General features: G+C 43.4%; 1 protein-coding gene and 2 non-coding genes across 3 annotated transcripts; all 3 read left to right on the top strand.

Moving 5' to 3' along the window:
• Positions 1-2,101: 2,101 nt before the first annotated feature.
• On the top strand, positions 2,102-7,032 carry RPS13 (ribosomal protein S13). Its single transcript, XM_045015329.1, has 6 exons — positions 2,102-2,197; positions 2,903-2,951; positions 4,846-4,924; positions 5,320-5,489; positions 6,221-6,321; positions 6,952-7,032. Exons 1-6 carry the CDS (start codon positions 2,175-2,177, stop codon positions 6,983-6,985), a joined length of 456 nt encoding a protein of 151 aa, XP_044871264.1. The 5' UTR covers positions 2,102-2,174; the 3' UTR covers positions 6,986-7,032.
• LOC123370553 lies at positions 5,162-5,252 on the top strand. Its single transcript, XR_006579454.1, has one exon. It is a non-coding gene; the product is annotated as a small nucleolar RNA SNORD14 (small nucleolar RNA).
• On the top strand, positions 6,629-6,724 carry LOC123370554. Its single transcript, XR_006579455.1, has one exon. It is a non-coding gene; the product is annotated as a small nucleolar RNA SNORD14 (small nucleolar RNA).
• Positions 7,033-14,963: the final 7,931 nt, after the last annotated feature.

Raw genomic sequence — 14,963 nt, 5'->3', positions numbered from 1 at the left:
GAAGGGCTGAATTTAGTTAACACCTGTGGAAATGTCACCAAGAGGAAATGTTAGGAGAAAATAGCCACTTTAGTACAGTGAGGATTAACCAGGATTCATCCTTAGAAACCTTAAGGAAGGGAGAGTATAGAAGAAAAATGAACAGAGTTGTGGTCAATAAAAATAAATTAGCCCTCTCCTGAACTTTGAAAAACCTAAACTCCGTACATAGAGCTATGAAATCCTGAGTTAGTGCACTGGCAATCAGCAGCAAAAACCAAAGGCTACAGTTATAGCTGGAAATGGTAGATTTATGTATCTCATGAAATTAATAAATACTACTTAATTCACTCAGGAATGAATCCTTCCATTTCTTAGGCATGCATGTATGATTCTGACTTAGTATGTTTCTTCTCCCTTAAACCTGACTTTTTAAAGGGCATCATAACTGTAAGATTAACCTCTAGGAAGAGTTTTAAAACCTGTATCAATCAGCTCAAGTCAATGGAAAGTGGTTAAGTATTTGTCCATACTGGGTTAGAAGTCCAGTAACACTCAGTGACTAATGGATAAAGTAATATTACTTGTATTCAAAAGACTTTCCTCTGAAGGCTTCAACTTTTTTAGTATTTTCCTCCCTCTACAAGCACATTTGCACCAACTTTTTTCTAAAAGAATCCTAGTGTGGTTAAAGTTGTAGGACTAAACAAGCACACCTTTCAAGCAGATATACAAAAAGGTATTGTAATACAAATGTTCAAGGATTTATCTCCAGGAGTTAAAGTAATTCTAACAATTTTTTAAAAAGTTCCAATGCTTTTTTGGATGACAGTAACAGAGATAGGATAGTGGTGCAGCTGTTTGTGCCAGTCTTATCTACCAATACCTAACAGAGCACTGCAGGCTTGTGAACATGATGCACAGATGTTCGGAGCAAAACACCTGCTGGATGCTACCAGAGTAAGTTGTGCATGGTCCATCTGGTGCTGGGTTTCTTCACCGGTCAGGAGCTGAGTGCAGGATATAAACTGCAGCACTCAGTGTCCTGACTTGCAAGGAAAAATGAACCATGTCACATACTCTAACCTTTTGCATATGAAACTTACAAATTGGTGGAAAGGGCAAGATTCAAAGAATTTAGTTAACACCTGTGGAAATGTCACGGGGAGGAAATGTTAGGAGAAAATAGCCACTTTAGTACAGTGAGGATTAACCAGACGAGGAAGCTGCACTACTCTTCCAGGGTAGCAGATATACTTGCATCCGAAGAAGTGGGTATTCACCCACGAAAGCTCATGCTGCAAAACGTCTGTTAGTCTATAAGGTGCCACAGGATTCTTTGCTGCTTCTACAGAACCAGACTAACACGGCTACCCCTCTGATACTCTTCCAGGGTACTAGATTAATGGGAAGGAATATATTGCGTGGCAGGTTAGGACTATTGGCAGTGCTGCTTGGAAAAATATTTCTTCCACCCCCTGTGCCTACTCTGAGCAGGGAGGCTACTTATGCACATGGCCTCATCCTCGCTGTCGGCCTCGTCCCTGGCTGGCTGTTCACGCCACTGTTGCATCTTGCCATAGTTGCAGAGGCGAGTGCGCTGGGGCCCAGTCTGGGTCCGGTGTGAGGAGACAGCTGCGGGCGCAGGCCCCGTCTGCTGCGGGCGCCCAGGCTTTTACCTCCCCAGTGTGGCAGGGGTTAGAGACGGGGCCTTGTGTGGAGAACTGGACTCTCGGTCACTGCTGGGGGGGGGGGGGGGGGAGAAGGGCCCTTCACGAGCCCCCCTGGCCCCGCGCTCCCGGGCCCGCCGGCCTTGCGTGAAGCCCGTCCCGGGGTTTGCTTTACACCCGCTGCTGTCACTGGCGCGGGGTGACGCCTGCTGCCGGGCGCGGGGAAGGGACCCGGGCTCCCAAGCGGAACGTCCCGCTCCGGCAGCTGCTCCCTCCCCCGTCCCCTCCCCCCGGGCCCAGCCGCTGCGGGAGCTAGTGGGGCGGGCGGGACCCCCCCTCCCGGGCCTGGCTGGGCCGGGGGAGCCGCGGTGCACGCTGGGAGCCACGGACCGCGAGCGGAGAGCGCCTCTCTGGTTGGCCGGCGCGGGGACAGGGCGGAGTTACGCGTTGACGTCTCTTCCGGCGGAAGGGGTGAGCCAGGGCCCCCGCCTCCCTCTGCTCTTTCTTTCGCTGCCCGGCGCCATCATGGGTCGCATGCACGCTCCGGGGTAAGCGGCGGGGTGGTACCGGGGGCCCCGCGCGGGGGGCCGCGCCTGGCGCAATGGGAGCGGCCGGCGTGTCCCGGCCCCGCGGCGCGCACAGCGACGGGCCTGGCCGGGGCGGGCAGAGAGAGGCCGGGGCGTGCGGCCCGGCCCTGCGCCGGCCTGAGCCCCGCTTCCGAGCCCCGCTGGGCGCGTGTCGGGTTCGGCCTCGGACCGTGGGGCTCCGCGGCGGCCCCGCACCCCGGGCAGCGCTGCTATGTGGGTGCCGGCACCGCCCGCCCCGCAGGCCGCCCCTGCTCGGCTGCAGGAATAAGCGCGCGGCTGCCCGCCCAGCCCCCCGAGTGTCGCTTGGAAACTCCCCTGTAAACCCCCCCCCTCCCGCGCGCGCTCACACACCCACCCACGAGTCACAGTCGCGCTGGTTAAAGACCCCGTCTAGCTCAGAGCAGCGAGGCCGGTGGCTGTGGGGAGCGCCGAGCAGGTAATGGGGTGGCCGCGCTGGTGAGGGCTGATAGATACATTCCCCCAAAGGAGGGAAAGGGCAGTGCGGGAAATTAGGGCAGATACACGGAGTGGGCTCGGCAGTAGGGACCGTGGTAAGTTACCGTCCCGGGGGTTGCCACTTGCATGTGTCGCCCTGAGGTCTACAATTTAAAGATTTTTTTTCCTTTAATTTTTCCACTCAGTATCGCATGCCTCTCTTTTCAACAGGAAGGGCTTGTCCCAGTCAGCCTTGCCCTATAGGCGCAGTGTGCCCACAGTAAGTAAACGCCTTGGTTGCTTGTCGTATTACTTTCACCTCTTGACCATTGGTTTGATTTGAGCTCAGGTTTACAGTGTTAAAAGGATCTGATTTTCACACCCGCTTCCAGTTAGGTGGATGCAGCTTTATGCCCCCAATGAAAACAAATGACAGCTTGTAATATGTAGATATTTAGTTGAGATAGTTTGGTGTCTAAATCTTACCAATTTGGCCTATTGAAAACCTCTACAATCCTCAGAAAACTAGGTCCTACAACCTAGTGATTGCCCCATTTCCTTGGAAAGAGTTTGTGGTCTCTGCACTTTATGGTACAGTTCTGTATTTTTCCAGTTACTGCCTATAGAAGTTTTGTAAAAGTATCAGACACAAGGGATTGACTATACTTGGAGAATATATGGCTTCCTAAAGACATGTCTGCTCATGGACACAGGAAACTTTAACTGAAGTTGTAAATTTAAAGCTCACTAACCACTTATGCAAATGCATTCATTCAGATGTAGTGGCCTTACTTCACTTTAGCTTCATTGTGTAAGTGAATTAAGCTAAGGCCACTTTACTTCTGAAAGAGAGCATTCTCACAGGAGTTTAATGTGTTCTACAGTCATAATTTGAACAATCAAATGAGATAATGAGGCAGGCAGGGAGCGAGTGTTTGCTTGACAGAAATGGGGCAGAGGGGAGAGAGGGACTCCCTTGGCTGCAGGCTGTTTGCAGTTAAGGGTAAGAGATCGGGAACATGTTCTGATTTTTCAAGTCAGGAAGCTAAACACACAGTGTTGGCTCCAAAAATCCACTCTCTCCAGCGCTGCAGATTTGTAAGTGTAGCCATACCCTAAGAATGATCTTAACTATGAATAGAGCACTGAACCCTGCAGTGCTGCTACCAGAGCAGTCTTTCCTCAAGAAAATCTTAAAAGGAAGTCAATTAGAAATGTTAGTCATTTAACTTAATATATTTTTATTAAAAATAGTTTTCCTTTGCAAGTTACCCTTTTAAGTTAAAGATCTACACAAACAGTAACCTACTAGGCAGAGATTGTTGTCCCATGCACAAAGTAAACTAAAAATATGGAGTAACTTTTCTCCATCTTAATTTCTAGTGATAGATAATGGAGTAATAGAGAAGGCAAACTAGCTGTTTTTAGGTTTGAGATCCTCTAAGGCTCCAGTTAAATTTCAGTAATGCTAAATTCACTTTATAGATTTGCATTACTTTTTTGTATGTAATTGTTTTGTTTGACAAATCAGACAGTAAAACCAGGTAACTACTGGAGATGATACTTGAAGATCCAATTGGAGGGGAACTTCCTTGGTGTTACAAATCTGAGTCCATTTAGTTCCTTTTAGGTTTTCTTATCAGATTGTTGTGGAACTTTAGTTCTCCACATTTTGTCAGGTAGTGTTCTGTTAACTAAAGCGATCTTTTACTTCAAACCACGAAATGCCTTTTAACAAATCACTCACCAGAACCATTTCTGATTCACCTCTGACTTGGAATTTTACCAGAACTGTGTTTTGTATGTCACCATGTACATCATGATCATAGTAGTTGCATTGCTGCTATGGGTTCAGTGATAACTCCCTGGTGATGTAATATTTTCTTTACTGTTATGATGTAGTGCCAGTCCAAGTTTTGTTGTGCTCTTGGGCACCACAAAGCAGTCTATCTCCAGTCTCTAGAGGAGATTGTAGAGTAATCATGTGGTAGTGTGCTTCTGATGATTAGCACTGACTGTTCCATGCATGCCACATGCTAAGAATATCCCCTTTATAGTGCATATAAATATTTAATAGACTATTATTGAATTTCAAAACTACTAGCTGTGTAGTTTCTCCTATGTAATCTGTACTTATTCATCACTGTAACTTTTTACAATAACATTTTTTCTAGTGGTTAAAACTTACTTCTGATGATGTAAAAGAACAGATCTACAAACTGGCTAAGAAAGGTCTGACTCCGTCACAGATTGGTAAGTTTTATGAGCTCTTATGAAGAATGGATTTAAAACTGCAAATCTAGGTTTAATTCTCACTTTTGCTAAAACTTCTTGGTGACACTAGACATCTTAATGTGAAACCTTAATGTCTGTCTGCTTTGACCCACCCACCCCTGTACAATATGAGAGGTCTGGGGAGCTAGGTTAAATTAATTGTTTGCAAAGTGCTTTGTGGTCCAGCAGTTGCATTGCTTTGGTAAGATGTAGGTCTCACTGTGATGATTGTTTTCCAACCATTCGCAGTTTCCACCAGAAAGGTTTTCCTTAATGTTGGCTAAACCTTCCTTGGATGTCTGAGTGAGCCTTTAGAATAATAGCACTTGTTGGCATGTTTTTCCTGGTATAAAGTATATAACTTTTAATTTCAGGTGTAATCTTAAGGGACTCTCATGGTGTTGCCCAAGTTCGTTTTGTCACTGGCAACAAAATTTTAAGGATCCTTAAGTCCAAGGGACTTGCCCCAGACCTTCCAGAGGATCTGTACCACTTGATCAAGAAAGCTGTTGCTGTTCGTAAACATCTTGAGAGAAACAGAAAGGTAAGCTTTCATTGACCAAGGTCTTTGAGTGGGAAAAGAGTGTTTTTAAAAAAAAAAAGGTTTTTACCAAGATAAAGTACTGTAAAAACTTAAGCTAAACCTGGAAGAGTCTTTCAACTAATTTTAGACACTTTGCAATAATCAGTTGGATTATAAAGCTTTATCTGCTTTTTCTTCATTTTTTTAAAATATATAAATAGCAATTCTATTGTAGCTTCACTTATTTTATTAGATTAATTGAATTTTGAAAATGAACCTTGTGATACTGTTCTGAAATTGCTATACATATTTGAATTAATATTATATATAGTTATACAAAGTGCAGATCAGTTTTTGATACTTAATGGTGAGTTTTTCTAATCTTTACATGACTGGTAACTTTGCAGCCTGAGCAGAGATTTTCAGTATGCTTCAGGAAATGTTGGCCATTACTTCATCTGAGTGAATGTAAAGGGCACAGCTGATAAAGCTAAGACTTTTATTGCCTATAAACAATACAAACAATTTTGGACTTGCCTGTCTTGTTAGCACAAATGCTTATCTTATACGTAAGTCTGCATGAACTTGATGGGTCAAAGAGCAGGACTGAACTCAAAAGTGGGGAAAGTGGCCCTTTACAATAGCTGTGGGTAATACTGAAATACTTCCCCGTTCACCAAGTGTAAATGGATCTCTTTGGATGTTACAATCAAATCAAGAAATTCCCATTATATCTTCCTTTTCTTTTTAAGGATAAAGATGCCAAATTTCGTCTGATTCTGATTGAGAGCAGAATTCACAGGCTGGCTCGCTATTACAAGACCAAGAGAGTACTCCCACCCAACTGGAAGTAGTAAGTGTTTGTCTGTTCTCTTGTCGTTTCCAACTTGGAGGTCCCACAGGCCTAGTTGACAGTGGGGTTGAGTCCCCCACCTTCATTCTAGGCAGGACTGTGACAGAGATAACAAACTTAGCTAGGTTAGAAAATCCAGTAAATTTGTAGGCTGATATAGTGACCAGCATCAGCCAGATTAATTTATTATACAGTATCATACATAAACTGCAATCTCATGTACCTTGTTTCAAATTATAGATTTTTAATAATCTAAAATTGCCTCTCTCTAGTTCCCACATTACTTCCATTGCTCAGGTCAGACGGCTCACTATGATGATTGATTTTTTTTTCAACCATTTGCAGTTTCCACCAGAAAGGTTTTCCTTAGTGTTGGCTTAACCTTCCTTGGATGTCTGAGTGAGCGCCTATAATTCTGAAAAGCCCAAAATCATCTAGATATACTATTAAAAATTGCTGCTATTGTAGCTGTTCTTTGCTCCAGTGAAATATAGCAAAGCTGATTTGAAGCAAAGTTTGTTTCGGTTTTTTGTTTTTTTTGGCAACTAAGTTATCTGAGAAGTTGCCACTGCAGTAGCAATATCCAAAATGAGAGGGAAATAATTTTTGTTTTCTTTTTTTTTCTTTCAGCGAGTCATCCACTGCCTCTGCTCTGGTTGCATAAGAGTTCACTCTTCTTTTTACTGAAGTAATAAAGTCACATTAAAGACCTGTGTTGTCTTCTAAATTCTGTGTGGAAGTTTCAATGAATGATAAGTTTGGGGAAGCTGATGTAAATTATATCTAATATTATATAAGGGTGCTTGTTAAAAATTGGAGGTATGCGTAGTATACTGGATCATATTTGGACGGATGTGAAGTGAACTGGATCATACCAGCTGAACATATTTTACGTGGTTCTCATTGAAGCCTGTGCCTGATCTGTGAAGCTAGTGACTAACCATCTTGCTGCTGTACACCCAATTTCTGAACTATTTGTTCTTACCTTGTGGTGTTTTTACAATAGCACATGTTCCTCTTGCTGCCACAACTTAGAAAACAGGTAAACAATTGATTTGCCTTTTCTAATGTGGCAAATTCAAATTGAGCTGCTGCATTTCAGTCTGGGAAAGGGTTGGAAATATAACAATTGAATCCAGCCCTTGTAAGGAGAAATTGACTGGTCTTTGACTATGTTAGGCCCTCTTAATACCCATAATTTAATGGTTTCTGTATTATATGAATTTTGCAGAGCTGGGATTCCCATGTCCATAGCACTACTTGAATCTAGGGTCTATGCTGTTAAATCAGCCACTGATACAAGAAAAATAAATAACCCAGTTGCAGTTGTACAGGTTGATTGGAATATAGTGGTATCTGATCCATCTTGTTTTAATAGATTAAGAAAACCAGTTGTAATCCTGCTCTTGTGCCACTAAAATCTGTCCATTGCCCTGCTCACTGCCTTTTTAAAAAAGCGGGTTTTCAAATCACTTTTGGAAGGTTACAATTTTTAAATATTTTGGTTAGATGGCCTGACAAAGGGAAAAGTTGGGTTTGTGCCCCCGTAGGCTTTCTGTATATATAAAGTGGAATTTCTTGCCTTAAAATGTTAAATCTAGTATCCTGTTTTATTGGAGGGCCTAGACAGGGGATTGAAAGTTTCCACAAAAGGATCCTTACCTGTTGTAAGTTGAGCTCCCGGAAAGGGTGGTTGATTTCAGGAGCAAGCTCTTACCAGAGAGGCCTCCTTCCTCAGTGGCAGTTCTCCAGTCCAACTCTGTTCCTCTGTTGACTTGTGCTGACCTAAAAGAGCTTAACACAGTACAGCAGCTGAGGTTGCTTATGTATATAGTAGAAGGATTTGCTGCAAGTTGGGGATGGATGACATGATGCATCACTTGGTGATTACCTGTTCTGTTCACTCCTTCTGGGGCACCTGGCATTAGCCACTGTCAGAAGACAGGATACTAGGTTAGATGGACCTTTGGTCTGACCCAGTATGGCCGTTCTTATGAAGTCCAGTTGGCTTAGGATGCTATCCTGGGCCTTTCTGTGTCCCACTTCCTGTATGACAGTGCCTCTGTAAAATTAAGATACTAGTACTGCCCTACCTCATGGGTGTTATGAGGATAAATATATCAAAGATTGAATAGCTCAGCTTTTATGGTAATTGGTGCCCAAGTAAGTTAAATTCCAGCAAGAACTTTATGCAATAGATTTTTCCTTGTAACCTACTTGGTCCCGTGGAACACTTCACTGCCTCAGTTGTCATCTTACATCTTGATTGCATTACAACCACTTCTTTCCACGTAGGATTACTGAGCAGAGACTGCCCAGCAACCCTAAAATCTACTCCAGTTTGAAAGGGTGGGTGCAAGAAATAGTAACTGTAAGGAGTTCTGAGATTTTGATCCTGCTGGTTCTGCAAATGCCCGCTTAAAGGAACTGTTCTGTAGGGGCAAGATACCTGACTGTTAATGCTGAAGTTCTGCTCTAAATTTTCCTAGTAATGGCAGGCCAAAGTTTATTAAGGAAAAAAAAAATTTGCTTCTCCCTTTACAGCTCCAGTTTGTGTGCCCCACAAACACTACTTAATTTCTCTGTATGTCTACCCTCAGGTAGGAAAGCTTTATTATCCCTATTTTATAGGGGGAACTGACATACATAGGCAAGTCCCTTAACCACAGGCCCATCCTTTATCTTTCTGCAGCTACCATCCCCTCCCACTGTTTTCTGTCTCGATGTTTGGCTTGGTCTACACTACAGAGTTAGACTTCACAGCTCTGCTCTACTGCAAGGGGCTCACAGTTGGAGCTGTGAAATTAAAAAAGGCTCGTAGGCTCCCTACCATGAAATTGAGCCTTGCTACAATACAATATTTTTATTGCTACATAATCACTAACGTTCATATAGTCAGCTCTGAACACAGATGAGACCAACCCTTGTAGTTCAAATGCTGAGTTGGAAACCATCCAGATTTCCCCTATGGGTTAATATTCGTGTTCCTGTTCAGTCCTAAAGCTACCAATGTTGTCGTTAGCTCCCCCCAGCCCTCCTCCTGGATTCTAATGATTCAGTTCTGGAAATATATGGATGTGGATGCTATAAGCAAAATAGTACAATTGAAGGACACTGATAGCCTTATAGTGAGCCTGAGCTGGTTTTTTTCCTTCTATGCAACTCCTTCGTTAACGATTCTGTGCGACTTTTGCAACAGAGTTTGTCCCAATGTCTTTGCCAATATTTTCCTTCTTACTAAACTTCCTTGGACTTGTTCTTTGCCTGCCTGATGCCCTCTGCCATAGAGGTAGTTGCATTTCAGCAGTACTGTATGTCTTGTGTGCAGCTTCAGCATGTAAAATACTTAGAGATGTAAATGCAATTAGTTACGAAAATTATAATTCACAATTCCATAATGCCTCTGAAAAGCACAGGGGCCTGGGGAGGGGAGATGTATGTACTGTAATCGGTAGAGGACTGCCTCAAGTGACTGCATATGACATACCCACACTTCTAATCTCAGCCATACACCCACTGGTTCTTATCTTTGGTGTTATGAGATGTCTTAACAGGCACAGTCCCGGTAGGTGGCGCTGAAGAATATATACCATAGGGCCTGTAGTTTGTAGGACCAGTAAAACTTCTTGTGGTGTGCTACAAATAGCTTTCTTCTTTTTGTGCAGCTCTTTCCATTAGCACCTAACAGGTCTGGCCTACTGTGCTGATGGAGGTGCAGGAGCGAAGTGAACAGCTACTATCTTTTGATGTAACAGCAGCTTGCAGAGTTGGTGGGAAGGATGAGGAGGCAGGTACCCCTTCTGGCTCTTGGCAGGGGAAGTTTCTGTAGCCTCACTGAATTATAAATTACAGAACCATTCCCGTGCTCACCACCTTCAAGTTAGCATGACAGCTGGAATAGCCATGGGACTTGAAGACAGGCCATATAGTGTCTAAGGCCAAGTTGTTGAGTGACCAGAGCTCAGTCCATTCTTGCTATATCCACTGAGCTGTGTTGCTAAAGTGGAGCCTGAGTTAAAACCTGCTATTTTCAAATGTTTAAATGTTCTCAACTTTTGAAAACTGTTTAAGGGAAGGAGGAGGTTGGAAAAAGTATTTTAAAAGTACAGAAGCCCCTCAGAGACCTGAGGAAGGGAGGGATGGTAGCCTGCAGCAGCGTTTGTTCAGACACATTAATTTAGAATGTATGGGAGGTAAATTCTGTATTATTCTTCCCAGTGGATTTAGCTGGCCTGAAGATGCTGCTACTGATCAAAGTAAAATAATGCACTAGATTTATTTTTAAAAGTTGGACAATTTTAGGACTAGTATTTCATCTGAACACTCAAATCTCAGATTTCTGGACAGGCCTACAAAAACTGGCTGCTGGAGGGCCGAGACCACTGCCTATCATGCAGACCAGTATCCTCTCATTATTTCCTAGTGCTCTCCCATTTGTCTGTATCCATCTGTTGTTTCTTGACTTACGCATGGACCATAAGCACTTGGGGCAGGGTCAGTGTTTTTGTTCTACGCTTGTACAGTGTGCCTAGCACAATGGGGAGCTGGGCTGTGATTGGGCAGGAGCAGCTGACTGGTGGTCAGCCCTGGGCCTACCAGAGCAGCTGGCCAGTGGTCAGCCCTGGGGCCGGAGCAGCATCCCCCCTCCAGCAGCAGTCCCCCACACACGCCTCCGGGTATTTTTAGTAAAAGTTAGGGGCATGTCTTGGGCTTCCATGAATTTTTGTTTATTGCCTGTGACCTGTCCCTGACTTTTACTAAAAAAAATACCTGTGACAGAATCTTAACCACCACTGAGAAAGGAGGGGTGTCCCCATTACATATCAACTCTGGTGCATTGGCCTGGGAGTGCTCTCCTCTTCTGCCACACGCAGGGATTGTCTTCACTGCAGCATTAACCTGGCTCCTATTCATACAAAAACCTCTCACCAAGCATGGGGGTGCTTTACATCCCAACTAGCTGACTTGCCTGGAGCTATAGGCTAAAACCCATTTTCAACCAGGATGGTAACCTGCCAACTTTGCAGTGAAGACACAGACTAATCCACTTGGGGACTTCATAGTCCAACCCCTTCCCACAATTTCCATGACATAACCAAAAACAGGTTCTCTCACAATTCACTTGGAAAGAATCATAGATCAGTGCAGTGCAAAGCACCATGGGATAGAACCCCAGAAGTCCTACTGACACACCAGGGTAAGAGCAGCACCCATGTGGACACTGATGCCTTAATGTGGCCATGGGGAAAGGATTGTTTTTTCCTCTAAAGTATCAAGCATCCACTTCTGCTGAACACATAACAGGCATCTTTGAGCAATAGTGTGCAGTGAAAGCATGGTGGGTTAAGCAACGCTTACCCTGATTTATCAGGCATCTTTACATGAAACTAAAATCTGAGTCTCTGAACATAATTTCACAAGTACCACCTCTGTCCACTTTTGAGACATCACTTTGCAGCTACTGACAGTCTGACTTGGAATGGTAAGTTCTACATCCCTAGGAATAAATCAGTATGTACTTGATATGCATGCATAATTCCTACAGTCATTAAGAGAGAGCTAGAGAAAAGGTGTGGGTGATAATATACAGAGGGGAGTGATTAGCAACACCACTAACCCCTGCCCTGCATAAGGGGCTGGAAGGAAAGGAAGCCTCTGGTTAGTTAATGTTTGCAGGGTGTTCTAAAGATTTAAAGTGCTGTTTGAGTGCTAAGTATATATTTATTACTATCCTGAAGTATTCTGTGGTATATTACTGTTTATTTTATGATGCCTCCCCTGTGAACAACAAACAATGGGGAACCATTCCTCAGGTTGTAAGAATCACCTTTAATATTTGCAAAAATTTATAACTGTCCAGAGCTCCATTTTCACATTTTTCTATGAAAAATAGATGACTTTTCCTCAGGTAATTTATTTCAAGTAAGGAAACACAAACAAAGATTATCTCAGTGATAAATCATGGCTGCCACTAGACTGCTGAAAATATTAAGTGAAAAACAAAACACCACCTCTCAGCATATGTATGACTAACAATCGGACAGGGCAGGAGCAGATTAATGGTGTTTGGAAATGTAAGGCTGCAAGTTATGCTGTTCTGCTTTCTCTGGAAAAAATACAGAACTTCAAGAATGTGTTCTCAGTCAGCATTTTGCTACCTTTTCAAAGTCTTCAGCTTCAAATCACTGTATGTAAATTAATCCTAAATAACAAAATGTGTATAAAACTGATCTTGATTCTCTGGGGAGAGGAAAAGTAGTATCTACTCTTGTTCTTCCTGGCTAATAAACGAGAATAAATATGCCCATCCGCAGATCTTTTTGAGAATTATCAGAGCTGTGAATGTCCCTGCACTCAAAACAGATCTGTGGTTTGGCTCCTCCCATCATTAGTACTTTCAGACTGGAGGGTATCTGATCAGTCAGTTTCTTCACTGTTAATGGCACCCTTACAGCAAGCAATGTAGTTAAAAAACATTGCACGGGTTTCCTGGAGTTCAAGGGCCTCCTCCTGCTCCCACTCCCATTGAAGTAAATAGAAAAATTCCCACTAAATTCACTGAAAGCAGGATTGGGCTCCCAAGTTTTCAGGGTTGCTGGTGGGTTTGGTTTGGGCCAATGCAGCTGTGCATTCATGCAGCTGTTTTGTTTCCTTTTCAATGCTGGAATCAATCAAATGAAAAATTTGCTCTGTTGCTGGGCAGTTCCTTGCAATAACTCTGCATAATTTGCATGATAATACATTTCCTTGCCATAGTAACCTGCAGTCACTGCATGCCTTGGCAACACTGTACAAATGGGATGTCTGCAAACTGTGCTCATTGCCCTTTTATTCTTTTGGAGGATTTTTTTTTTTAAATACTTTGAGTTTGATGGGCTAAGGCTTTTTTTCCTCCCTCCATTGTGTGACAACTTTTTCCTCCAATGCAAGCTGGAAGGCTATAACACTGTAGTGAACAGTGTGGTGACTAGTGCAACCTCTTTCCTTTCACCAGCAGGATTTATTAAAACCATTAACCAGCACAGGTCAAGTAACTGGAATTACATAAATATAAAAGGTTAATGCTAATGGCAGTGCAAAACACATCAACTGTAAATGCTCTCACTGGCATAGAATTATTGGGAGATTGCTGAGTAGTACTAATTTAGCTTTTAGGACAAAAGGAAGTGAAGCATGCCTTGTTACATCTACCTGTCAGCCTGAGAAATAGTGTGGCAACTAATTACTGCTAGCTTTGCTTTGAGCAAGTGTAGTACCTATATTAAAATACATTGTCTGGGTTTTCTAGCAAGGGCCTTTGGGCTGGTTTTGTGAGCTAATATTTTATTCTCTTTGATGCTGCTTAGTTAGGACCGTTGTCTGGGTCAGAATTCTCATTCTTCAGCACCCAGAAGGGGCTTTCAAGTTGAACAGGGCTGTTGGGGACCAGTCTCTTTTATGGTTCCTGCAGGTTCTTTGTGATGGAGATTAGTAATTTGCATAGATCCCTTAATGCCATGTTACTCTGGTGTAGGTAGTGGGCAGCTCCTATCTTGTGCTGGAGAAGCTGTGGTGGGAAGCATGATAGCCATAAACAAAAAGTTCAGGTTAACTGAACAGCCAAGTTGAGCCAAATTCCAAAGCACCAGTTCCAGTGTGGATGATATTGGCAGTTTGGGATTTGGATAAGCATTTACAAATGTTGGGGAAAGGGGTGGAAAATCATGAAGACTTTATGTAAGTGGGTCTGTTAAAGATGGCCAGTTGGGATATATGCAGCATTTGGGCAGGTAAAATTCAAATAAGAGAAACCCTGACTTCCCCCCTACACACACACCCTAATGAAAAATGTGATGCTCTATCCAAAACAAAATTCCACCCCCATCCTTGCTCACCTCAGTGAAACTGCATAAACAAATTAGGACTGAACATTATTAACCTTTTATAAACTGCAGCTATACTAATACTTAGGAGTAGTATAGGGCATTTCATTCATAGAGCTCAAAACACTTTGCAAAAGAAAATAAGTATGGTTATCTCCAATTTACAGATTGTACGAGGGAGGCAAATGAGGCACAGAGACCTGTGCAAGCAGAGCCAGGAATAGCCAGTGCTTCTTTTTAAGCTCTCACACTGATTTTCTATCATTCCAGTATATCATTTATATCCTCTCATTTCATTGGAATGACTTCTGGTTTATACAGGTGCAAGTGAGTAGAATCAGACTTCAGGTCTCCTGGCTTTCAGGCCAGTGCTCCAAATCCTGCCTCCTTAGCACTACATCTATATTACATTATTGGCTAACAACAATACTTCTGTAGTGAGAGTCAACCAAGGATCTCAAAAGGCTTTACAAGCATTAACTAATAAAGCTTCCTGGCGTTCCTGTGAGGTCTTGGTAGTCCATCGATCCGATGATGACAAATCTGAGCAAATCATCTATTGTTGGTCTCATGGTGTGCCCTCTGATGGCTATACAAGCCAATTCTAGAGGTGCACATTTTGCTGCAGATGGTGCATGGGAAGTTCGCAGTCAGTGGGTTGTGCGCTGCTGGTGCTCTGTGACGTCGTTTGCGTGCCTCTTGTAGACACCAGCAGCGGTCTTCCTCAAAGGCGATGCAGGTATTTCTGACTGTTGCACGCCACTGTGTTCTGTCGCTGAC

This window comes from Mauremys mutica, chromosome 4 (assembly GCF_020497125.1).
Source record: "Mauremys mutica isolate MM-2020 ecotype Southern chromosome 4, ASM2049712v1, whole genome shotgun sequence".
Taxonomy (NCBI): Eukaryota; Metazoa; Chordata; order Testudines; family Geoemydidae; genus Mauremys; species Mauremys mutica.
This window is presented reverse-complemented; position numbering and strand designations above follow the sequence as displayed.